Below are 26,650 nucleotides of genomic sequence, written 5' to 3'. Positions count from 1 at the left end.
TGCTTAGAGCGGCAGAAATAAGAAAACACACTCCACTCTTGGAGATAGCCAGGGGCCTAGAAGAAAGTGAAGTACCAGAGATTCAGTATCATCGCAAATGTCGCTGTGTATTCACTATGAAAAAGCTTCTTGAAGCCATCACAAACCGTGGTATCCAGAACCAAGGGGCTGATGTTAAGGCTAAATATATTGGTACAAGAAAATCATCGAGAGATGCACCAAGTACTTCAAGAGTATACGAAAGGCTATGTATCTTCTGTAACAGCTCAAGCAAATACCTGCCAGGAACACGTACACGAGAACGCCTCACACTGTGTTTGGAGTTAAGAGCTGATGCCAAAGTTCGTGAAGCAGCTACTAGGAAATTTGATGAAAAAGTTATTGCAGCAGTGAGTCGAGACCTTGTTGCAGCAGAGGGACAATACCACAACTCTTGCTATAGATTGTACACAAAAGGAGAGACTACAGCCACATTTAGTATGAGTGAAGACCTTGAAGAACAAGAGTATGAGAAAGCGGTGGAACAAGCATATGAGCAGCTCATCATGTACATCAGGAATGACCTTTGTCCACATCCTGATGTTTTTCCATTGACGGACCTCACATCAAAGCTTGAAGAATCTCTGAAATCTCTTGGCATTGCACAAATTAAGCCATCCGCCGAAAGTTGGAGAGTACTTTCACTGGATCACCAAGTCCACCCAAGGGAGATTTGCAGTACAAATCGGCAGCCACAACCCCTTTGGGCGTATTCCTGTTGATCAAACAATAGAAGAGACTGTCAACAGGGATACACAAACCCCTGGTGGAACAAAAGGCTTCAGTCTGAATGAAGGAGCTGTGACAAGATACTACCTCACATCCGAGTACAGGAGCAGATACCTGAGGCAGCTTAGGGACATGATTGGTGAGAATGACTCCAAATTTAGTCATCCTGATCTACAATTACCAAGAATCAGGAAGGATGAAGCTGATATTCAGTCACTTGTTGAAATGATGGAGTCCAGCTGGATCAGTCCTTTCGATCCTGACCATGAAGACATTGTCAGTTTGTCGACTGGCATTGCTGCACTTCCAGATGTTGCTAAAAACCTCATTGAAGCCCACCAAATAGGTAAAGATGCTGATGAAGATTTCAAACAAGCGAGGATGGAGTCAGACAGTCCAGCCATAAAGTTTCATGACAGGATTATAAAGAAGCTGAAAACATTCTCAGACATTGGCAAGAAATCATGTACCCTTGGCAACAGAAAGGAAGTTATCCTCAAGGCTGATAGGAAGCTGTTTGGGCAGATGATTCTTGTTGCCGAAAGCAGGCAGCTGCACATGGGTGAAGTTTTAGCCCACCCGCTTGGACCTTTGCCAACATTGATGGGTCTCTTCGTAAGACCAACAAGGCTGCTCTTGCCAGGGTGTTGGAGAAGCATGTCTCACCAGCAGAAATAATCCGTCAACCTTCAGCCACTCTGATAGATGGAATGAGCCTGGTCCAAAAGATGAAGGGGAAAGACAAAACGTTCTCTCAACTGGCAGAATCAGTATTGGGTCAAGTGCTCCATGAAGGTGGTCAGAGCAAGTGCATTGATGTTATCTTTGATGTATATAGAGAGTTGTCCATCAAAGATTTGGAGAGAGCAAAGAGAGGCGCAGATTCAGGTATTTTGCTAAGGAGCATTGCGCCTGGCCACAGTATTCACCAGTGGAGGAAGCTTTTGTGTAGCTCTAAAAACAAAACACACCTCATCAGGTTCTTTGTGGAAGAATGGAAAGGTCAACTTGAGAAGATCAAGGACAAAGATCTGTATGTTACCTCTGAGGATGTCTGGTTCAAGCTCACAAGGGAACGAAGGGAGGGGATTCCGGAGCTATCAAGTACCCAGGAAGAAGCAGACACCCGTCTTCTACTCCATGCTCTACATGCAGCTGAATCAGGCTGCATGGGTATCGTAGTCACAGCAGAGGACACAGATGTCATGATTATAAGCATTGGAGTCAGCAAGAGAATTCCAACGCCCATGTTCCAGAAATGTGGCACCAAGAACCGCACAAGGTTCACTGACATCAGCAAGCTAAGTCATGCACTCGGAGATAATGTCTGTGATGCTCTGATTGGAATGCACTCATTTACGGGCTTGATACAGTCAGTGCTTTCACTGGACATGGAAAGTCGACCATGTTCAAACAACAGAAGACTAAAAAGACCTGTCAAGACACATTCAGAGAGTTGGGAAGGTCCTGGGAGGTCTCTGATGAACTATTTCGAAAGCTTCAGGAAGTAACATGTCGGATGTATTTGCCTTCCACAAACACAGCTTAAGTCAACAAGCTTTGCTACCAGCTGTTTTGTGCAATGCGTGGAGAAGTTGACTCCAGTCAGCTTCCCCCTTGTGAAGATTGTCTTTTCATGCATGCCTTTCGAGCAAACTATCAGGCTGCAATCTGGAAGAGGTGTTTGGAGTGCAATCCTAGTGTACCCTATCCAATGGCTCATGGATGGAAGATTCATGATGGGGATCTGGCCATTGAGTGGATGCGAGGTACACCTGCACCAGAGGCTGCGTTGGACCTGCTATCCTACTCATGTGTACGATCATGCAAATTACCAATCTGCACATGCCTTGGAAGTGGTCTGAAATGCACAGACATGTGTAAGCTGCAAACCTGCAGCGACCAAGCAAATAAACTATAACAAATAGAGCTGAATGATAGTGATGTGGACGATTGTGACACCGACTGAGTTTGTCCCAATGACATGAAAGAAACTGTTTGTAGTCTAAATGCACTTCAAATAACAAGATTATAATGTATGAGCATTACCTAGATGGTGTTCACAACAAGTAAAATGGCTTATTAGACAATTTGAATATTTTTGTACATTATTGAAATAGAGATCATAAAACTTATTTATTTCTTTTCTGATGATTGTTTTATCTGCTTATGTTCTTATAAATGTGTAACTTTATACCAATGCTTGCGGGTATGTGAATGATAAAACACATTGGAGACGTATTCATTGGTTTTCCAAAAATATTGTCTAGAAGTCATAATATATGATACATACAGTCATTTTATATGGGGGTGGGTTTGTTTCCAGGCAATGACTAAATTTTATGGAAATCGAAGAAACAATGCTTGCATAAAAAGGGTTAATATAAAGTTAATTGTTGAAGATTTGTGAATACTAGGTTAGTAAAATCATCCACAATGTCCTACATATACATTGTGAAATAATTTCAGCATTAACATATCACGAAATAGTAATCAGATCAGTTGAAAACAAAAACACGCTAAATTTTCGATTTTGCAAATGAAACATGACCTTTTGACCTCCAAAGAAGTCACCTGATAATTAAAGGTGTAAATTGGATTACAGTTGTGTAGATATATGATGTAGCTTCACAATGAATCACAATTTGTTAAAATATGTTCAGTAGAACTGAAGTTATAAGCAAAAATGCCACCCCTCTCCCCTAAAATTCAACTTCCAGATTAGATGGGGGTGGGTTTGTTTACAGAGTGATAACTATCATTAAGCTACTAGATAGGCAGGATTAAAAGAGAGGCTGAGTATGGTAGAGGATGATGTGGTTGAGCTTGAAAGTGGTTGGATGTCAATGAAAGCTAGTCTGTTGGGAGCCATTGGTGAGGTATGTGGGTGGACAAAAGGACCACCGAGGCACTCGGAAACATGGTGGTGGGATGATGAAGTTGGAAAGAGGATTGACGAGAAGAGGAAGAAGTTCAAGGCGTGGCAGGAGGCGAAGGGTATGGGAGCAGAAACAGCAGAGCATGAAAGTTATAAGGCAGCCAAGAAGGCTGCAAAGAAAGAGGTAGCAAAGGCGCAGGAGGCATGTAGGAAAATGTTCGGAGAACCTTTGGATACGGAAGAGGGTCAGAGAGCGGTATTCAGGATTGCAAAGCACATAGCGAAAGAGAGGTGTGATGTAATGGGGGTGAGTTGCTTGCAGGATGAAGTGGGACAAATCGTTGTGGACCCAGATGGAATTAAAGGAAGATGGACGATACATGGAAATGCTGTTGAATGCAGAGAATGAATGGGATGGCAACATAGAGAGTACCCCAGTTTTAGGACCAGCAGAGAAGATAACTGTGAAGGAAGTTGAGGAAGCGATAAAAGCAATGAAGAGTATAAAAGTGGGAGGGCCGACGGGAGTTGTGGGAGATATGTTGAAGGCAGCAGGAAGTTGGGGTGTGAAGAGAATGACAGAGATCTGTAATGTGGTGGTGAAAGAAGGCTGCATTCCAGTGGTTTGGGAACTGAGTACCCTCGTCCCTCTATATAAGGGGAAAGGTGACCCTCTAGAGTGTGGCTCGTACCGAGCGATAAAGTTATTGGAGCATGGAATGAAGGTATTGGAAAGGGTGTTGGAGAGGAGGATAAGGAAGAAAGTGAAGATCGACGAAATGCAGTTTGGATTTATGTCAGGAAGAGGAACGACAGACGAGCTTTTTATTGTGAGGCAGTTGCAGGAGAAGTAAATGGAGAAGAGGAAGAAGTTGTTTCTTGGGTTTGTTGATCTGGAGAAAGCATTCGATAGGGTTCCACGTGAAGTAGTGACATGGGCTTTGAGGAAGTTAGGAGTGGAGGAATGGTTGATCAGAGTAGTGATGGCAATGTACAAAAGAGCGTGCACAGCTGTAAGGACAAAGGACGGGAACAGTGGTGAGTTTGAGGTGAAGGTGGGAGTGCATCAGGGGTCGGTACTAAGTCCACTACTATTTGTAGCTGTGATGGAGGTGCTGGCTCAGAACGTAAAGGAGGGTTTACCGTGGGAGTTGTTGTATGCAGATGATCTGGTGTTGAATGCGGAAAGTATGGATGGACTGAAGGAAAAGATGAACAAGTGCAAGGAATGTATGGAGACAAAAGCTCTGAAGGCGAATATCGGAAAGACGAAGGTGATGGCAAGTGGTAAAGCATGTGGTGAGGTGGAAAGAACTGGGAAGTGGCCCTGTGCTGTGTGCAGGAAGGGTGTCGGAGTGAACTCCATTCAATGTACAATGTGCGCTGAGTGGGTTCATCAAAAATGTAGTGGTCTGAGAGGGTCATTAACCAGTGTGGCAGCTACATTCAAATGTAAGGTGTGCACAGAGGGAGCTGCAGATGAAGGAAATGTTGAGTTGGATCTTGGAGATGGCGTGAAGCTGGAAGGTGTGAAAAAATTTTGCTACCTCGGAGACATGCTGAATGGAGAAGGTGGATCAGACTCGGCAAAGGTTGCTAGAGTGAGATGTGCATGTAAGAAGTTTCGGGAACTGAGTGGCGTGCTGATAAGGAGGGGAGTGTCGTTGAAGCTGAAGGGAAAGGTGTATGCTGCATGTGTGAGAAGTGTTATGATTTATGGGAGCGAGACATGGGTAATGAACGTAGAGCAGCAACGAAGGTTGGAAAGGGTGGAAATGCGAATGGTTCGATGGATGTGCGGAGTATCGTTGAGAGAGAGGAAGACAAATGATGAATTGCGAAAAATGATGGGAATAGAACCTGTGATTGATGTTGTGAAGAGGAACAGGTTGAGATGGTTTGGTCATGTGTTGAGGAAGGATGAAAGTGACTGGTTGAGAAGAGTGATGCAAATGAATGTAGAAGGAAGTCGAGGACGGGGAAGACCAAGAAAGACTTGGCTAAAGATGGTGGAAGAAGAAATGCGGGCAAGGGGGTTAACAAGGAGAGATGCAGAAAATATGGCAAGATGGAGAAGATTGTCATGGGGACCGCAAGGCTAACCCCCGCTCTAGCAGGGAAAATGGCCTTAAAATGCATGTTGTTGTTGTTGTATAGGCAGGGTTATCATACCAAAATATAAACTAGAGACATGAAGGAAGATAAAAATACCAAAATTGTTTGCTGACCTTGGGTGGTACCCAATTTGTTAAAATATCAGTGTTGGCCCCTGGACTATATCTAAGTTGGCCTCCAAAACCAACTGCCGACTGGGTATCCTCAGTTGTTAAGAGTCTTTCCTTGGCACATCCAAACTTTATCAACTTACGAGATCTTCATCTATAGATTTATGGAGCACTGTTCTCCCCTTTGGGTTGGCGCCACTGCTGGATGTCGTGGAAACCAAGGCCTTCAAAATTATTGATATCTCCTGCGACGAGGCTGGATCTCTGGGCTTATCCCTTTCACATCACAGACTGGTCGGTGGTCTCTCTGTCTTCCACCACCTCCTTTTTTGATCTTGTACCATCTGCCCTTTCCATGCCTTGCTCTGCCCCAAACCCTCCCACGTTTCTGCAGGGTGCACAGTTTGCCAGGAACCCACTTCGGTAGAAACTCCCAAAATCCAGGCTCACCACTCAGTTCCACTAATATGTTCCTCTTTCCTCTCACATGCAGAGGCAACTTCCTCAGTCTATCAAATCCATTTCTTCCCTCCAGGACTTCAAGACAGCTGTTCACCAACATCTTAGTTAATCTGCCATCTATACCCTCATTAACCCTCCCCAAGCCCACCTTTGGCTGGGTTTCCAGATTATCAGGTCTCCCACCCCCCCCCCCCCTTTTCCACCATACCATCTCCTTCGTATCTCCTTCGTTTTATTTTATTGTGGTTGTTGCATTTCTGCTTCTTCCCATTTTCCTTCCACATCGGCTGAGAGTTTGCACCCGTGCCCAGCTTGCTCAAAACGGATCCTCCTCCCCCTCCCCTTGCTCTGGTTCTTTCCAGTGTACTTTATTCCTCCAGGTCTCCCTGATCTGTCCTGCTGTTACTATGGTCCCACCCCTCCCACCAACCCTTTGTTTATCCGCTCTTTTTGTTCGGTTATGCCCTGGTCCGTTCTGTGTTCTAGCTCCTCCATGAACCTCGACTCTGGACACACAAAAAATGAATGAATGAATGACTGAATGAATATGAATGATCGTTTTAAGGCCATTTTCCCCGCTAGAGCGGGGGTTAGCCTTGCGGGCCCCATGACAATCATGGTTCCCTGTTTGAGGCAATGTTTTTATGACCGGATGCCCTTCCTGACGCCAACCCTTGGTCATGCTCTTGCGATGCGCAGGGATACGGTGTACCTATTCGAAGCCGGGGTACACACCGGGATCATTCATCCCAGCAAGCTTGTACTCAATTTGCCGACCTCGGAAGGATGACAGGCTGAGTCAACCCCCCTGGCGTTAATTCAGCGATCGACCGGGATTCAAACCCAGGATCCTAGGATCCTAGGATCCCAAGCCGGCACCCTAACCGCTAAGCCAACACCAGGCTATTCGACTCCGGACACACAAACAAATAAAAAATTAAAAGAAGCATTTAAAGCTTTTCTTTGAGTAAAATCAGACTATAGTCCCGAGCAAATAAATAATATAATTTTCTGCCCAAGTTATGGTGGAAAAGTGATTATTGTAAAGCAAAAGAAGGCCATAAGGCCACAAACCTGTCACAATGAGGGCAACAACAAACAATGTTTGGCTTTCATGTGAGAATTGTCAATGATCTTCCGAGCCTTAGATTCAATGGCATTAAGGTGAGTAGAACCTGGTGAGTAGAGCCCGGTGTTGGCTTAGCGGTTAGGGTGCTGGCTTGGGATCCTAGGATCCTGGGTTCGAATCCCGGTCATCCCTCTGAGGACGGCAAATTGAGTACTAGCTTGCTGGGATGAATGATCACGGTGTGTACCCCGATTTAGAATAGGTACACCGTATCCCTGCGCATCGCAAGAGCGTGACCAAGGGTTCGCGTCAGGAAGGGCATCCGGCCATAAAAACATTGCCTCAAACAGGGAACCATGATTGTCATGGGGCCCGCAAGGCTAACCCCCGCTGTAGCGGGGAAAATGGCCTTAAAAAACGATCTTTTTTTTTTTTAAGGGGCGTAGAACACAAACCTACAATGGAGAAGCGTATTTGCCACTGAACTGCAGAGAAAGGCCTTGCGGTGTAAGTAGCTTCAAAATATATAATTTGGCACGACAAAGAACAAAGCTGCCACCAGTCTCTGAGTGCTAACCTGGCTGTGTGTGCAGATGTTGAGACCATTACTTTGTAGAGATTGCAATTCTGAGAGCACCTGTCTGTACCGAAGTACAACATGGACCAAAAATCAGTTTACGGCGATCAAGTATATTTTTAGAAAATAAAATTGTGCATCAGACAACAATGATATGCAAGTTGGCAAGCCTTGTTTACTTATGGTGAAACCACAACACATTTATCTGAGAAGGAAAAAAATTTTGGCACAGTATGTATAAGATGCATGGGCTGTAGGGGGGTGGGAGGGGGGGCAGGGTTTAAAACTTCTGCAAGTGTTGCATACTTAATAAATGGCTGCCCTCCCCTCAAAGACATTTCTTACACCATCAATTCACGTCATTTCAGAAAAAGACAAGGAAAGAGTTGAGAATGTTGAAGACATACTCGCTGCCAAGCAGCCCGTGGTAGTTTGCAAAGTAGATGAGAGAATCATCATTCATCTTCATACTGGACAGGCCATTCCCAATCACCAATCCCTGCAGAGAGAGAGAAAACAAGCATCGAGACTTTCCATTCTACGCAAGGCGATTACAAAATGCATCTCATACAGTCAATGCGAGAACAGCATCAAGTTCAGTTTTTGAGCATCATTACGGACAAAATCCTTCACCCGGTCAAACTTTTGAATGGGAAAAAGAAACTCTTAAAACCACAAGAATAACACTTAGTGGAACCTTTGGCTCTGCAGCACATATCTCTTTATCTGCTATGCCTTGGAAGGGAAATCTATTCCTAATGAAAGCATCGCATTCAGAGAAAAGTCTTCAAAGGCCTGCAGTTCAATATGAAACTTTTTGAAGCAACAATCAAGCCGTCCTAGTGGAGGAAAGTTTCCATCCTATGGGAATGCCCTGAAAAGCTTCTCGAATCACCGACGTGTTAAGCCACTCGCAAGCAACTGTTCCACAGTTTTCCACAGTTTTCCACAAAGAGAAGGCTTTTTTTAATGGTTAAACAGTCGAAGTGTTTAACACCGTCCGTCAACGCGGCGCCAGAAATCGCCAACTCCACGCAGGCCTTGCAATTATCGCACGATGTTCACAGCGAGACGGAAGCCATGGCTCATTTCAAAAAGTGAACTGGTGAGGCCGCCGTGGCCTCGACTATCACGAAGGTTCATTACGGTCCAGCGAAAGAGCGAGCCGCGACATCAAAGGGCCTTTGCCAAGCGGCACCGCAGATTAAATTCTTGTGTAAGCAACGGTCAATGCGGTTGCTTCGACTGTCTTGTGCCAAGCGCCATCGCTTTGCTATATTTGCGAGCTCTTAGGTATGCAGTTTTCACGTTCTTCTAGGCCTCCCACGCCTTGCCCTGGATAATGTCCACTCCTCAACCATTCCCATCTTCACATACACTCGTCTTGCTAGCCTCACCATCAAGTCGTATCCTCCCTCACACAGGCTTCCAATGTGAATCAAACAAGGTTACCATCAAATACAGGTAAAGACATTAATGATGATGAATGTTATAATTACAAAACTGTACTGTATATAATAGAGGGGGAATAGCCGTGGGTGCTCACCTGGTAGAATAAAACAGTATACTACACCGCCTAAAGGTATTATAAACAGCAACACGGTATTTTAAACCAATTTCAATGGTTGCTAGGAGACACAGCAGGATGTAGAATCATACTAACGTAATCATAAGATTTTTTTTTTAACTAAAATAATTTTACCTATTTTGGGGGGCAACATAAAAAGTATAATTTTGGCCAAGTTTGGTCACAATCCGATCAGCAGTTTCAGAGAAGAAGTTTCAAGTGTTTATGGACTGACGGACAGACGACGAAACATCGCATAAGCTCCCCGGAACTACGTTCCAGGGGATCTAAAACTAAAAATTAACGAAACCAAATGATTTTAAGGTAAATGAGAGATTCTCATAGGAGTGACGATGATAAAATGAGCAATGTACATCAGACACGATAATATTTAGGTTTTTTTCTGCACTAAGGCAACAAATTAAATAAGCCAATCACAATTACATTTCGACTTAAAGGCAAGAATGCAGAAAAAACAACTTTGCAATGTCGCTTAATCTGCTCGACCTCAAATGCAATTCTCAGTGAATAAAATGAGGAAGATGGAAAGAAAGTGGCAGCTTAGGGAACAAGGAACCAAGACAGACATGAGATGCACAAATAAACACGATCTAAAATTTAAAAGGATCAGGTGTAGGTATGGGGGGTTAATGTTACAACAACAACATGCATTTTAAAGGCCATTTTCCCTACTAGAGCGGTGGTTAGAGGGGGGGTTAATGTTACATGGTCGTAATTAGCTGTGGTCAAACAAACAAACAAAGCTTGAGTGGTTAGCGAAACCTACTCTACTATGGGTTAGCCCAAGTAACAGTGCAGCGCTAATGAGCTGGAATAGATCCAGTGCACGTCTTGTCTCTCTGTGTGTGTGTGTGTGTGTGTGTGTGTGTGTCGCCACCTGTCGGCTGTCGGTGCGGTGGGTGCGGTGTCATGGCGTCTGCTCGCTTCGTGTCGTGAGTGCTCTGTCTTGGCTGTTTGTCCTACTCCCCCCCCCCCCCCCCCTTTCCGCTCCTTTGTGTCCTTGTTTCTATTTGTAAAGCTTCCCTGTGTTTCCCCTTCTATGTTGAGACGAGAGAGAGAGCCTTAGAGCACACTTATCATGCAGGTTAAGGGAGCATTAGTAATGCACTTAATGTGCAGGTAATCATCGTTTTTGGGCGGTTCCCTGTTGTTTTTTCCCCCCGACTTATTTTCTTCACTTCAAACCTTTTTTTCTCGCTTATATTTCCTTAGTTTGTTTTTTTAACGCTCCCTTTCCCCAAGCTGGGAAAGTCGGAGTGCATTACTAACTTCCTCTTCCCGAGCTGGGAGGACGAGGTCGAGCCTCGTGTGTCCAAACATGGTGGCTGCTCACTCGCAGAGATATGCAGCGTTTGAGCAATTATCACGCGAGCATGGCATTGCGTGTTCTCCACCCGAGGGTGTTTCAGTAGAAGCCATTGTTCTCGCGATCGGGAACATGATCGGGTTTGATAAGGTATGTGCCGCATCGCGTATGAACAAACGAGTTATCGTGTTTGTGTCCGATGTAAAGCACGTTGCTCTCATCGTACAACAAGGTTTGTCCCTCGACGCCGGACACTTTGTTATGGTTTATCCCTTGGATACCCCTGCTCAGAAAGTGGTTATTTCGAATGTCCCACCATTCCTGGATAGTGATACCATCCTTGCAGCGCTGCAGCGATATGATCACTGTGTGTCCCCATTAATAATGCTCCCTTTGGGCTGTAAGGATGAACGTGTCAGTCACGTGATGAGTTTCCGTAGACAGGTTTTTATGGTTCTCAAAAAGGAATATCCCTCCTTGAATGTTGCTTTAAAATTCACGACAAATGGTCGCGATTACCAAGTATACATCACCACCGACACCCTAAAGTGCTTTGGTTGTGGTGCAGTGGGACATATGAAACGGTTTTGCCGCAATCAGAAGGAGCAGCCTAACATGGTCGAAACGGGAAACAATGACTCACAGATTAATGTTAACGTTTCCTGCTCGACAAATGTGCAGGATAAACCAGGTAAACAAGTGGACACGCCCCCTCCCGTTGAACCAATGGACAGCGCAAATGAGGGGTTTGTTTCGTTTCCAAGTAAAAAAACGTAAATCGGCTAAGAAGTGCGTCACCTTCTGGGAAAAGGCAAATCAGTGAAAACTCCATCACTGGAATTCAATGTGATAACAGGTTTGCCTTATTAGAGGAAAAGGATACCTCCACTCGTACAAACATCATCAAGGAAAAAGTGGATTCTAATTTTCCAATCCCAGTGAATGTTCCTGATCCTTCAGACAGTGTCATCTCACACGAGGGTGTTCATTGTGCAGCTTTCTCCTGTCAATCGCAAGAGGAGGAAAAGCACTTAAAATCTCCCCCTAAAAAAGGAATAAATGAGGAAAATAAGGGCACAGAGAGAATAAAAGAGGATAATTTAAATCCACTGAAGAAGAGTGACATCCATGAACCGAGCATTGTGGTCATGTCACAAACATGCTTGGAGTCCCCCACCTCGCATCCTGAAGAAGCTTCAAATGTGACCCCGGCACAAAACGTTCCTGAAAAAGTTTCTTTTATTGAAACTGAGCAATCCTGTGATGTGCGCCAGGAAGCTGAAACACCAATTGATTCCCCATATGAGGAATCTGATGGTGAGGGTCAAGAGGAGGCCTCAGATTCTAAAGGCTGTAAATAGCCCTTCGGATGACGGGCTTCGGGACATTTTGAGAGATTCCTATCGGAAAAGGAACATTGAACTGAAAGATCATTTCCCTGATCTTCAGGTGTTGATTTTTAAATTGAAGGAAATTGTGCGTAACCCTGACACTCCAAATTTCACTGATGCTCAGAAGCACCGGCTAAGAAAAATGATCCAGAAAGCTCAGCAGGAGCTTCGTAAATGAGGTCCCTATGGGTTTTTTTGATCTATTTAGTTATTTATCTTCTTTATTTTTCCGAAAGAATGAGTGTTAGTTTTGGCAGTCTAAACATTAACGGTGGTGTTAGTTTAGAACGCAAAGTTCAGGTAAAAGATCTGACCCGGCGTGTGCACCTGGATGTCTTGTTATTGCAAGAAACGCATGGATATCCGAATGGCTAAGCCCAGTGGAGAAGGCTAATGAAGGAAGGTCTGTCATCTTCTTAACTCGGTTTCTTGATGCTTTCCGGGCCTTTTGGGAAGTTATAAAGTTGTGAAAGCCTTCCTTCTCTTGCCTCGGGCAATGGTGGGATAACGCAAAGGCCCAGGTTAGGTCATTTTGCCAACAATATAACTTCTTTTGTACGAAGAATGAAACAGCGATGCAAACTCTCATCGCCAAAGAGATCTTGTGTCTGCAATCAAACCTTCCGGCCCAGAGCGCTGAAAGGACTTGTTCTTTAATTGTGAAGAAGAAAGTCCTCCTTGCTGAGCTCTGCGCAAAGCAGGCTCGAGGGGCTCTAATACGATTACGAATGGAGAACCTGCGTTTCATTGATACCCCTTCGAAATTCTTCTTCGGTTTGGAACTGCGAGCGAAGAGAAAACAGCAAATAACTTCGCTGTGCACACAAGGAAGTCGAACGACTCAGGACCAAAACGAGATCAGAACTTTGGCCAAAGAATATTTTTCAGATTTGTATTGTGCTAGGAACACAAAGAAGAATGTGATTCTTTCAATGACTGCTTCTCTACCAACCCTGTCTGAGTCTGCACGGCAGCAACTGGACGAAGAAGTTACCCTAGGGGAACTCTTTGCCGCTTTGCAAACTTTGCCCACGGGCAAGGCTTCCGGGCTGGATGGAATCCCTGCGGAGGTCTATAAGGCCTTCTGGGACCAACTGGGACCCGAACTGCTCGGCCTCTTAATTGAGGGCCCGCGTTCAGGCGTATTACCACTCAGTTGCCGTCGGACTGTACTTGCCCTTATACCCAAGAAGGGAGACTTTCAACAACTTCGGAATTGACGTCCAATTTCCCTCCTCTGCACGGACTATAAAATTATTTCAAAAACTCTCGCAAACCGCCTCAAGCCTGTCATCGGGGATATTGTACACCCCGATTAATCATATTGTATCCCGAAAAGAACAATACATGATTGTATTTTTATTGTGCGTGACGCGATCGACATTTGTACCGTGGAACAAAGAAATGTTGGTCTAGTGTTTTTAGATCAAGAAAAGGCTTTTGATGCCATCGATCATTTTAACCTCTTTGCTGTTTTACGGGGGTTTGGTTTTGGAGAAACTTTCATCGGTCACGTCAAATTATTGTATAATAATATTTTTAGCCTGCTTAAGGTGAATAATATTTTAAGTCAGCCTTTTTCTGTGACTCGGGGTATTCGCCAAGGGTGCCCTTTGTCCGACCTTCTTTATTCCCTCTCCGTTGAGCCTCTTCTGAATCGGTTGCGCACACGGCTTCGTGGTTTTTGTCCTCTGACATCGGCCAACCCGGTAAAGACTATCGCTTATGCAGATGACCTATGCGCGTTTGTTAATTCCGATGAAGATATCTGTGCCCTGGTCGAGTCCACCAATGAGTTTACCTTGGCTAGCTCCGTAAAGGTCAACTGGCAGAAGACCAAAGCTCTTTACTTAGGTCCACAGAATGGTATCCCCCCTCCGACCCTGCCAATGCAGCTTGAGTGGGCACATGATGGGATACGCTACCTCAGGGTCTTTCTCGGCGCTCAGGATTTCATTTCTAAAAACTGGGAATCGCTGATTACCAAGACTGGGCAGCGGCTGCAAAAATGGAGGGGACTATTGAGACAGCTTTCCTATCGGGGTCGTACTCTGGTCATCAATAACCTTGCGGCATCGATGCTGTGGCATAGGTTTATGGCACTACAGGCCCCAGGTTCTATTCTTAAAAAGCTCCAAAGTATGTTTTATCAATTTCTTTTGGGATGGGAAGCACTGGCTCCGGCCTGGCGTAATAAGTCTGCCCATTGCTGAAGGTGGACAGGGATTGATAGACATAACAAGTAAAGTGATGGCTTTTCGCCTCCTTGCATTACGAAGGCTGCTGTATTCCGATGTACCATGGAAAGCCTTCGCTCACTGCTTACTCAGGCAAGCAGGGAGACTTGGCTTCGGTGACGAAATCTTTCTTCTTGATGCAGCGAGGGTAGATATAACATCGTTCCCCTTGTTTTACATAAGTATGCTGGAAGCATGGCGGACAGTCACGTTTTGCCGCGACACCAGTGCCTATACTCTCCAAATGTTTTTAAATGAACCAATTTTCTTTAATCCCTTTTTTAAAGGGGTCTGTAGTGACCGTTCTTTTGTGCAAAAGTTAATTGATGTCAACTTTACCAGGGTCAAGCACCTTAGGAATCCCTTGACATATAGATGGAAGCCGGCTGCTAATGTTGCCGTGGCAACTGGTGTGAGATCCATCAGAGTTATTGGAAGGATTTTCTCTGTGATTTCACGAGCTTTTAAACTAACCGGGCTAAAGTGGGATCCAGAGATTGAGGCTGCCCTCCCTCTGTCCCAATGTCCTTTTCCTCGTCTTTTAATTTCATTTCGGGGTTTTATCTCCTTTAACTCGATGGAGAAATCCTCGGTGTATAGTCTAAGTGTTAACACTCTCATTCCTGACAGACCTGCAGAGCCACGAGCTCATTGGAAAGCGTTGCTTCAAGCTGGCCATTCCGCAACAATCAAATGGCACGTGATGTATAAGGAGCCAATCGTCAAGCGCTCTGGGGATTTACAATGGCGGCTGGCGCACTACATCTTGCCTTGCAATGTTCTGTCTCATCGCATATGTTCCGAAAATTCAGAATTGTGCCCCTTTTGCGATGCCCCTGAAACCATTTTTCATGCCTTCATTGAGTGTTCGAGACTGTCCTCCCTTAAAAAATATTTTATAACGTGTGACTCAGGGGCTCGGTTTGATTTTCAAACATTGTGTTTTTGTGTCACACATTGTGACATTCACATTGTGTCACACACACACACACATATGGTTTTAATATTTCTCATTTAAATAAAAATGAATGTTTTTTTAGGGAACTTCTTGTGCTCCGAAGCAAAGCTTGCCATTTATCTTTCAAGAAAACGGAAATTGCAGAACATTGATATTTTAGCTGATGACCTTTTAAAGATTTTTAAAGCATCGGTTACATCTCGTGTCCATTTTGAGTTTGAAACCCATGATTCTGCTGTCTTTGAAAAACGGTGGTGTGCCAAACAATCTTTATGTAGCTTGGTCAATGGTGTTCTAGTAATTAATTTATAACCTGGAATCTTTGCTTCTATGTTACCCCATCCACCATGCTCTTCCTCTGCATGTGTTGCATGTATTTTTATTTTGAAGTAAGCCATAACCCTTTTGTTTGGACATAATTGTCTGGAATCACATTAAATGATTCCTTTCAATAAAGAGGAGCAAAAAAAATCTGTCTGTCTCTGTCTGTCTGTCTGTCTCTCTCTCTCTCTCTCACAGAGCCGCCTTCACTGTAAGCCTCTTGAAATTAAAAAAAAAACTAATCTGCTTCCTGTTAGAGTGATGGAAAGTCTGTATGTACAAGGCTTTTTCATCATTGACCCTTGCCAGTTTAGGAAACACTGCCATGCCAGGTTTTATATTCCAGCGCCACTTTTTCACAAGTAAATTTGATGGCTGTGAGACGGACGATCGGAACAGAAATCCCTTGGTCGTGCTTTCGTCAAAAAACACGTTCCAATTACAATTGCAACACCGACAACACAGCAACGTCTGGCATGACAACTTTGCCATAATTTGCTCTCCCCCTCCCACCCCCTCCCCACTCCTCCCTACCCATAATTGAAAATAAATCAATTAAAACCAAGATGGGATTGTAGGAGAAAGTATTTAACACCATTTTTCATTACATAATAAGTAATAGCAGAACACCACAAACAGTTGGACAAGTCACTAAAATAAATAATTGATTGGCACTCTTATCAGAGGGTAAAACAAGAATGATATACAAAGCATGGAATGAGTACAAGATGCAAACATGGATCCTTTTATAATGAAGTGTTCTGCGATGGACATGTTTTAATAGGTTATGCGAGCACTGTTCCGAGGCGGGGTCATTAGTAATTCATAAGTGAGCCAAAGGTGAGGCACTCCAATTTCGCCACAGTGAAACCATCAGAGAGATGCAAGTGAAATAAGGATGTAACTACACTATTTTAATTTGGTTATGGGAAGTAGAAGCATCCACTCCCTATGGGAGTGGCCAGGGGGGAAAGGGGGGGGGGGGGAGGGGTCAAGTTATTATCTTTCTGATTATTAATATCATAGCAGAGCATCCACCCAATGGGCGATCTTGTTCCAGGCGGCGACCTTGTTTGACCTTGTCCACCCTATGGGCGACCTTGTTTTGCTCCAATTGGATCATGTGCTTGTTAAAGTGGACATCTCTCTGACCATTCTCAGGGAGCCTCCTCAGCGTCGGCGAGTCTGGCATTTCACTCAGGCCAACTGGCACGGTCTTCAAGCAGCCATCAATCATCTGGACTGGTCTCCCATCTCTACTGCCTCTGACATCAACTCATCCTGGGAATTCTTCCAAAGGAAATTGCTCTCTCTCATGCACAGATTTATCCCATCTCGTCTTCAGTTGTCATACCCTTCCTCCCATCCATGGTACACGGAATCTTGTGGCGAGGCTGTTGCCCAGAAACAACTTGCCTTCGTCTCCTGGAAAGCAAATCCAACGGAAGGAAATCTCATTTCCTTTCACAAAGCCCGAAACAAGTGTGTGTCCACCCTCAGGAGAGCCAGGAAACAATATCTCTCCGTTCTCAAGACCGAACTCTCTTATCTGTCTCCCTCTTCCAGTTCCAGAGGGTTCGAGGGGCATATCTATAAAGCCTGCTGCACGAAAGCCCTCGACAGGACTCGCAGAGGGAAAGGACTTGAAGCAGAAGGACTCGCAGAGGGACTGAAGTAGGAGGACTCGCAGAGGGACAGGACTCGCAGAGGGACAGGACTCGCAGAGGGACAGGACTCGCAGAGGGACAGGACTCGCAGAGGGACAGGACTCGCAGAGGCGCTTGGGTTGTGAACGAGTTGCATGAGAAAGCCCTCGTTAAGGACTTGAGGAGAGAACTCGCAGTGTACCGTTTGTTGAGCTTGACCCTCGCATGAGAACGCGCGCGCTAACCAATGCCAAGGCATTGAGGAAGAGGAGTTGGTCATGGAATATACGTGGGTGCAGCCAGACGCGTTTAGAACAATACAGCGCATTTTCGGCCAAGCGAGTGAACGCGGCTGAGTAACCGCCCCTTGCCGTAAAGCCGTTCCACCCTTTGCCGTAAGAGTCCCCTCTACCGTTCGTCCCGATATTATCCTTTTGTTCGAGCGACACGCTACGAGTTCCTGCCTTCGCCTACCTCCATCTTCGCGGGACGTGCCGGGGACCGTGGAGAGCCGGACGGGGCCGATCCTGCACGACCACCGCGGCGCGTTGGGGAACACCTGCTCATCTGCAATATCCCGTGTGAGTGTGAGTGAGACGGGCCCGTTGTCCCAGGGATTAAGTAAGACTGTCTAAGGATTTCTCTGTGTTTCTTCGTCCTGGAACTGTATATACGTGTAATAATAATTAAATCAATCTGTTCTTCCTTCCCTATTCGATCGTCTTTGTGACTTCTCCATTGACTAAGCGTGGCACGAGTAAAACTGCTTGAATCGGGGTACATTAAGTATAACTGCGCGGATCACATGTACGCAAACCGCTCGGCGTACTCCATCCACACGTGGTTTGTGCGGGGCTTGGTTCCTCGCTTCCAGGGCAGCGCGAGTACTTAGGTACGAGCGAGAATTTGGTCCCGAAACCCTATTTGGCGCTGTCCGGAAGGGACATTGCAAGCCCCGGTTCCGCCAGGCCCAGTCAAGACAAGGGGACTAATCCCCCCCCTTGGTAAGGGGAAGAAGGCCGGCGAGAGAACCGCAACAATATATAGAAGAAGATATATTTATTAAGTTGCATTCTCCATATTCTCAAAATAAAGGTTGGTTGAAGATTTGATGACAAAAGCTCAACTGGTAAATAAAAAAATAAACTCGGAAGTGATTTTTAAAAACTGGCCGTCTCGCACTGCACAGTGATGGAGGGCATATAAGGGCTATTTATACTCATTGTCACTGCCCTTTAACATTTTGACACAATTATTAATTAGTCTTTTCCATATTCTCATAATAAAGCTTTATTGAAAATTTGATGACAAATGCTCAAATGGTAAATGAGTTATGGACAGACACACAGACACGCATGTATGCGATTGCAAAATCCCATCTCCTGCTATGCAGGTGGATGGGCTAACAAGTTATACATCACGTTTATGAATCAAATTTAAAATGTGCTATTTTTTTTTCATCAACCATCAAATTAGAATACAATAATCTGCATAACTTGCCTTCAGATTCAAGCCGCCATCGTCCATCACGCGCACAGCCAGTGTTGGCACGTAGTAGCCGCCATAACTCTCGCCTGTGATGTAAAAATCATTCTTGCTGAACTCAGGAAACAGCTGGAAAAATTGCTTCAATGCCAATAGATTGTTGAGAGAGACCTGTGCACAAATAATTCAAAATTAAAGAAAACGACAGTAAATAAAAAGGTGTTAAGAATCAAGCAGAAAGTGATCCATTCATTTGTAGTTTGAATATAAAAACAAATAAACATGTGAAATGCAACTCCTCTAGCAATAGCCATCCTAGCTCACTGAAATCGAACATCTGCCACATGATGGAAACAGATAACAGAAATAATCTTTTGTCTCAAGGGGGCCTGAAACAGCTTGGCAGATTAAGCATGAGTTTCAAAAAAGAATTTTTCATCCAGAAAAATTATTTCAATCACACCTGGTGTTAATGCTCCAAATGTCATGATGCGCGGGTCCTTTCTCGAATCTACAAAGTTTAATGCACCATATGCCAAGATGAGTGAAAGTTTTAAAATCCATGGAATAGAGCAAGTTGCACAGTGTTTTAGAAATATCAGTCAACACCAAAGATTCATTTGCATGTAGCATGGCAAAATAGTTGCTACCCCTGTCACTTGCACCTTATCCAAGTGAGTCCCTACACCGAATGCCACTAGCAAAGCACCGAGAGGTCAAGAGGTGACAGTAAGGAAGTACTGAAAGGGCAGAGAAAGAGAAGGCCGAACTAATCTGCTCTCAAACCCTAAGTAGACCAGGACACTAAACCTCCAAACAATGTACTTGCCATTTCCCCCTCATCCTTTGCCTCTCCCTTCTTTCTCAACACCTTATTGCCCTCCAATCTACAAGCCATCAAACTACTCCGACAGGACTGACGACAGGCCAGGCAGCAGGATTGACAGCAGGAAGCCGGTCGAACCAGCATGGTGGCCAGACGCTAGCATGGGGTGAGGCGATAAGTGGTGCCACCTAGCTTGAAGTAATCTGCAGGCTTTTAGCTGGTGCCTCAATGGCTTGTCCAGCTGAAGCAAAAGAGGGCAATGAACAGGGCCTATTTCAGTCTCTCTATTGAGAAACTCTTAAACTCTAAAAAAAACTAAAATTATGTTTCCCATGAGCCACAGGTGGGGGACCACTGCCCTAGACCTTTGTCAACGTGCAACTTTGGCACCATTGTTGTTCGAGTGTCCCTTATCCAACCAATTCCCTTGGTGCATGTGTTGGCTTCACAACCTCTGTAGTCCAGATTTTTCATGAGCCTCGACTCCTGCATTGTTTTAAAAGCTCTCGGAAGGGGGAAGAAAGTGAGCTAACGAAATACCAGGCAGTGCATTTGGCCAGGCTTTGGCACACAGTCAACAACTTCATGGAACACTGGAAATTTGGCTTGGTACATGAAGGTAAGTGGAGAAGAATTTGTAACCAAGCACCATTATATCTCCTCCTGGAAGAGCAAATACTCCAATTCCTGATGTCACTCGATAAAGTCACCATACGGTGTAGTATCCCTCACATGCAACCTCCTTTACAAATGACGGAATTATGATGAATGGTGGCTAAGAAAAGGCAAAGTCCTTCAATCTTGTCTTCACTTAAAGATCCAAAGGAAGTGACAGATTCATGCTGGATTTGACATCTCTTCCATAAACGTATTGACGAGTCGCCCTCCTATGAATAATAAACAAGGTCACTGGATCTAAAATTACAGCTAATTATCAGCATCGCATACCATACTACATGTAGAGCGTTTGTGCTGCGGAAGCAGTTACTCGGCTACAATTCTCGTCAGGTCGCCACTCCAGCTCAGGAAGTCAGGGCAGGAATTTGGCCAGGGAAAACGTTAAACATCCTACTGTGTCTTTCAGTAACATGACGAACCGTTTCGAGCCAAGCTGTGACGAACTGTTCCGCATTGTGAGTCGTGACAGACTGACTGAGCTGTGCCATGCCATGAAAGGACGGACAGTTCCGAGCTGTGCCACATGCTGTGTGCCGGATTGTGGCATGCTGGTCTGAGATGGGCCGAGCAGTGACAAACTGTTTCACATCGTGAGTCATGACGAACCATCTGAGCTGTGCCATGTCGAGCAGAGCCATGCCGTGACATGGCGGACAATTCCGAGCCATGCTGTTATGGACCTTTTCAAGCCGCCATGCTGTGCCATGCCGAACAAGTTCTGAGCCATACTGTTACGGACCGTTCAGAGCCATGCCATGCTATGTGTGGTGTGCCGGATCATGCTGTGCCGTTACGAGATGGGCCAAGCAGTGACAAACTGTCGAGCCGAGCCGAGTGCAGTAAAAGTTTTGGACGGCATAAATTCACCTTTCCTGAGTGGAAACTAAAACTTCGCGAAAGACACAGTAGAATGTTTAACGTCCACCAACTAATGCCGACAGATGGCAGGCCCAGTTTATCATACATCCGAGGGACGGCGCACACACATTGATGAAACACCCTGCCTGTGAAGCACTGGAATGAGAGTTCATATATAGCTGGGTTGTCCGCTGTCCCACTAAGTTGATCAACATCATCAGATCCTTCCACGATGGCATGGTCACTCGTGTGAAGGAAGGTGGATGCACCTCTGAGTCATTTCCTATTACCAACAGCACAAAGCAACGCTGTGTCCTAGCTCCCCTATTTAGCATTGTGCGTTCCTCTATGCTTTATGATGCCTTCGAAGATGGTACCTGGGGAGTGATGATCCAGTTACGCACTGACGGTAGTGTCTTTAATTTGCAGCGTCTGAAGTCCAATTGCAGAATCGCAGAAATATTGCTTCGTGATCTACTTTTCCCCGATGACTGCGCATTCTTCAGTCATAATGTCAATTTATTGTCAACTCCATTGCGCAATCTGCTCATCCCTATGGCCTTACGATTAGCCTCAAGAAGACTGAGGCTATGCCACAGCAGAGACCAGAAGGTGCATATACCGTCCCATCCATTACCATCGATGACACGCCACTCAAAGTTGTAGATAAGTTGTGCTACCTTGGAGGTGTCCTCTCTCAAAATGCAATCATTGATGATGAGGTAACATCAAGACTCGGTAAAGCATGTGTGTCCTTTGGAAGACTGACCTATCGCCTTTGGCATGAACATGGTATTCGCCTGGACACCAAGATCAGTGTCTATTGTGCCGTTGTCTTACTGACACTCCTGTACGGATGCGAATCTTGGACACCCTGTCGTCGCCATATCAAATGCCGTGATCAATTCCATATGCAATCCCTTCGCAAGATCCTTGGCATCGCCTGGTGAGACAGAATACCTAACACCTCAATCCTAGACCGTTGTCGTATCCAAAGAATTGAGTATTTCCTGATGCAAACCGAGCGTCGCTGGTCAGGACACCTCACACACATGAAAGACCATAGAATCCCAAGAACGCTTTTCTATAGACAACTTAAATTTGGTAAATGATCACGTGGTGGACAAAGAGCTACAAGGACGTCCTTAAATCTACACTCAAGTCTTGTGCCATTTTAGCTCTTTCACGAGCTTCGATTATGTATACAAAAAACAAACAAAAAAAAATCCCAGTTGTCAGTGAGAAAAATCAGGCCACAAATAGTTCAGCTTGGCATAACATTTGCCACAAAGGCCTGGACCACTTTGAATGTGGGAGACTTGCTATCGAGAGACAGCAGAGGCAAGAAAGGAAAACCTGCCATCCCCACCAGGACCAGTCTATACCTGCGATGTTTGTGGTAGATGCTGTGGGTCCCACATTGGACTATACGGCCATCACACAATGCTTAGTGAGCACGGCAACAAAGGGAAGAGATTCGTCGAAAACAACGACTCACACCATCATCAGGGAAGAGATTCGTCGAAAACGAACCCAGGCTAGACAGGCCATCCTGCCAGCCCTAATTACAGCTAATGTCAAGTAATTACAACTCTCTGAACACTAATCATCCCCTTGGCTTTCATCTTGGTCACTCAACAAGTAACATGTTGCTTGTCTTCTTACAACAATCGGCAGAGGAATCAAAGTTCAACAACAAGGTCTATTGCAAAAAGGTCAACAATACAGTTCAACCCTGACAAATCTCACACTCACTCTGTCTCTCCAGAAGACCCGTTTGGTGAACCCTTCCATCTACTGTCTTAACAAACTTCTTGAAGAAGTTAAGTGATTCAAACTTTTGGACCTCACAATCAGCCATGATATCTTTTGGGCAAACAATACATCCAAGTTAATCGCCAAAGCTCACCAGAGATTGCAGACCCTCGCCAGGAGGTGTTTTTGGTGGATTTTAAGGCTTTTGTGTTAAAAAAAATATGGCAGCCAAACCACATGATCGATGACGTCATCAGTATTTTTTTTTTCTCCACAAATTTATCCCAAGATGACGCTCAATAAATTTCATCTTGATCGGATGAAGTTTTTTACTTGTCGAATTACGACGTCATAATGGAGGCACTTATGACATCATCGTTAACATATGTTATTCCCCATGGAGAGTTCTTTACAATGAGCCATGTCGAAATTTTTTCTATGCAATGCTTTCGGAGAGATAGAGGTGCAAAATGTTTCGGTTTTTCCCAAGATGGCGCCCGTACCACGTGACCTATGATGTCATAATTATCATTAAAAATTATATGGGTGGAGCTGCACCTATGGTGAAAATTTCTTGTCAATCAAACCAACGGTTGGAGAGAAAATCATATTTATTCTGTGCGGACAAACAGACAGACAAATAAACAAACAGACAAACAAACAAACGGACTCAAATGCAATACCCTCTCCTCTGGCGAAGGTAACTAGACATTCTCAAGCATGCAAAGTCTTTCCTTGGAAAATCTGAACTTTTATCAACGTAGAGGCCTTCGCTCACAGCTCAATGGAGTACTGCTCTCCCTTTTGGGCCGGCACCCCTGCTCAAACATTGCACTTCTTGAATCCATGGAAACCAAGGCCCTCAAAACATCATTGGAATCTCCCATGATGAGGCTGTTTCTGGGACTATTACACTTGCATCCCCAAAAGGTTTTCAGTGTTTCTGCAGGGTGAATATTGTCTGCTAATAACCCACTTCTGGTGAAACTCCTGAAATCCAGGCACACTGCTCATCTTCACTCATTTGTTCAAATTTTATCTGGTCCGTGGAACCAACTTCCTTGGTGTGTTCAATCCCATCCTTCCCTTCAGGGCTTCAAGATAGCTGTTCACTACCAGATCAGGTCATCACACATTCATACTCATGATCTTTTCATCTTTTCTATCCTTATCAACCCTCCCAAAGCCCACTACTTCCTTTCCAGTTTAGTGTGCCTCCCACACACTTCCTTTCTGGTTTTTGTTCCCGTTTAAGCCACAGTGTTACCCATCCTCCTCAGTGTTACCCAACTTGTATTCAGTTTGTTTACCCCCTGTGCGCCTCCCTCCTCCCTTTTATCTCCTTCTCAATGCCCGTTCTTCTCGAAGTGTCCCTCTGTTGCGTCCCTCCACCCAGCTGTTGGTGTATTTCTACTATGTTATTTTTGTTCCAAGTTTTGGCTCTTCCACGAGCCTAGACTTGGTATACAAAACTACAACACTCGGTAGAGCGCATACCTCCAGCAGGCTGGACAGTTTACCTCCGAAACACCGGAACGTTTTGTATCCCACTGATAGGCCAGATCTGCATCCGGAGCCGAACCAACATCTCATCAGCTTGCTTGTCATGCATACAACTCATCCACCTAGTATAGTCTCGTCATAATCCATCCACAACTTTTTGAGATATCGTGTTATATATCGTTATTGGCCAAATGTTTCAATGGTGAATAAACACTTGTAAAAATTATGAAAATTATTGTATCCAGATCCGAGTTTTTACAAAAATCTAATCGATTCGTCTTTATCCCACACCCAACCTGTCTACCAAGTTTTGTCCGAATCCATCCAAAACTGTTTATATCTTGCTCACAGACAGACAAACAAACAAACAAGCAGACAAATAGGGGAGAATACACAACCTCTGTCCACCTTTGGTTTTCTCATCGGATAATTTTCTCATAATAATGCTCAGTTTACCCAAACCGAACTCCAGTTCCCCGGGAAAGCCTTCTACCACCTTGTGGATTACAAAACTATCCCATACGACATGCATATCAGCACCTCATTTACAGATTGCAGCTGCATCACCAATGTAACTTGTGGAAGATCAGAAATTAGTCTATGTCCAGGAATAAAAGTCCCTCAAGATCTTCGGCCTCATTATTAGCTATGACCCCACCCAACTGACTGGACATACTTTCCTGAACCAAATATTTCTCTGTCACCTATCAGCCTATCATCATGGTAATCTTTTACCGTCTGTATTTTGGTGTTGCTCCTCTTATTCTCTCACCTCTCTGACCAACCTCTTTGCGTCCCAAGTCGTGCACATACTACAAACCTACTGCAAGTCTGAGCTAAACTCTCAACTCCATTCATTTGTCCCTCTCTTCTCATGTGTGGAACTGTCTTCCTGAGTTTATAGTCTTGTGCTCTTCCCTCCGATCTTCAAGTCTGTTGCCCACCTCCACCCCAGTCTCTCCAGTCTCTAACTCCTGAGTTTGAATGCATTCGCTGAGATACTGTCCTCCATTTATCCTTGTGCTGTGGTGCAGACTTTTGTTCTTGTCCACTATCTGTTTGTCCTTCACTCCACTGGCTGGTTTTTTTTTTTTCAACCTCTATTGTTATCCTCTTCCATGAGCCTCAACACCAATGTAAAAAGATAAACAATGCTAATTATTCCACGACTAAAAGTTGTTGAGTATGTTTACGACTATAGGGATTGAGGTGTGGTAGACATTTTGAGTAATAGCTCTTAATGAGAGCAAAACAAGGAGCTCATATTCTATGTCCCCTGCCTTTTGGGTGGTATGAGGAATATACCTGTGCGAAATGAGAGCTAAATCTTGAACGGTTTTTCAAATATTGTGTACACAAGCCAAGTTACCGAAATGGTTGCCATGGCAACATAATTCAGCCAATGACAGCATGATCTAATCAGGTTGAGATGATGTCATGAGGAATAGATATCTGCAATATGAAAGTAAAATGCTCAAAGGTTTTTGAAATATCGCGTACACAAAATGTGGATGGACAGCTGATTGGTTGGTCAGATTGACCTCGTATTAACCTCGCAGGAGAAGTACATGGAGAAGAGGAAGAAGTTGTTTCTTGGGTTTGTTGAGCTGGGGAAAGCATTCGATAGGGTTCCACGCGAAGTATTGACATGGGCATTGAGGAAGTTAGGAGTGGAGGAATGGTTGATCAGAGTAGTGATGTGTTACGGATTCGTCACTTCCGTCTTTGTGGTTGTCATCCACTTGAAGCATTTTTAGTTTCATGTACTATTATTGTTACAGTTTGAGTGTGAAATGGAGATAACAGTCTTCAAAGGTAAAAAATAATGTCTCAGAAGGAAAACGAGATGGGTGAGGCAGAAACCGGAAGAAGAAGAAGCGGCGGGCGAGCAGATCGAGTGAGATCGGGAAAGGAAGGCCCATCTGCTTCGAGGTGTCGAGCGGACGCTGGTGAACATTGGTCACGAGCGAATATTGGTTTCCCCGGGAAAGGGATTCCTGTGACAGTGTGGTTATTGCTGTGACAAATAAATCTGCGAGACGGGTTGTGCTGTTGGTTCCGAAAGTGAATCATCACTGGAGAGCAGGTACGCCTCCATTACGGGCCCGTCCGCCATTTC

At 44.7% G+C, this 26,650-nt stretch overlaps 1 protein-coding gene across 5 annotated transcripts in view; it reads right to left on the bottom strand.

Moving 5' to 3' along the window:
* Positions 1-26,650, bottom strand: part of CTSA (cathepsin A) — a 222,950-nt gene that overhangs the window by 67,968 nt on the left and 128,332 nt on the right. For all 5 annotated transcript variants that reach the window (XM_078771691.1, XM_078771687.1, XM_078771688.1 and 2 more), the window contains 2 exons: positions 18,927-19,082; positions 8,387-8,478 (listed from right to left, as the gene is read on the bottom strand). In XM_078771691.1, the coding sequence (XP_078627817.1) occupies positions 8,387-8,478; positions 18,927-19,082 (248 nt within the window). The remainder of the gene's footprint in view (positions 1-8,386; positions 8,479-18,926; positions 19,083-26,650) is intronic.

This window comes from Myxine glutinosa, chromosome 2, assembly GCF_964187855.1.
Source record: "Myxine glutinosa chromosome 2, kmMyxGlut1.1, whole genome shotgun sequence".
NCBI classification, from domain to species: domain Eukaryota; kingdom Metazoa; phylum Chordata; class Myxini; order Myxiniformes; family Myxinidae; genus Myxine; species Myxine glutinosa.
Note: the sequence above shows the minus strand (reverse complement) of the source record. Positions and strands in the feature narration are given on the sequence as shown.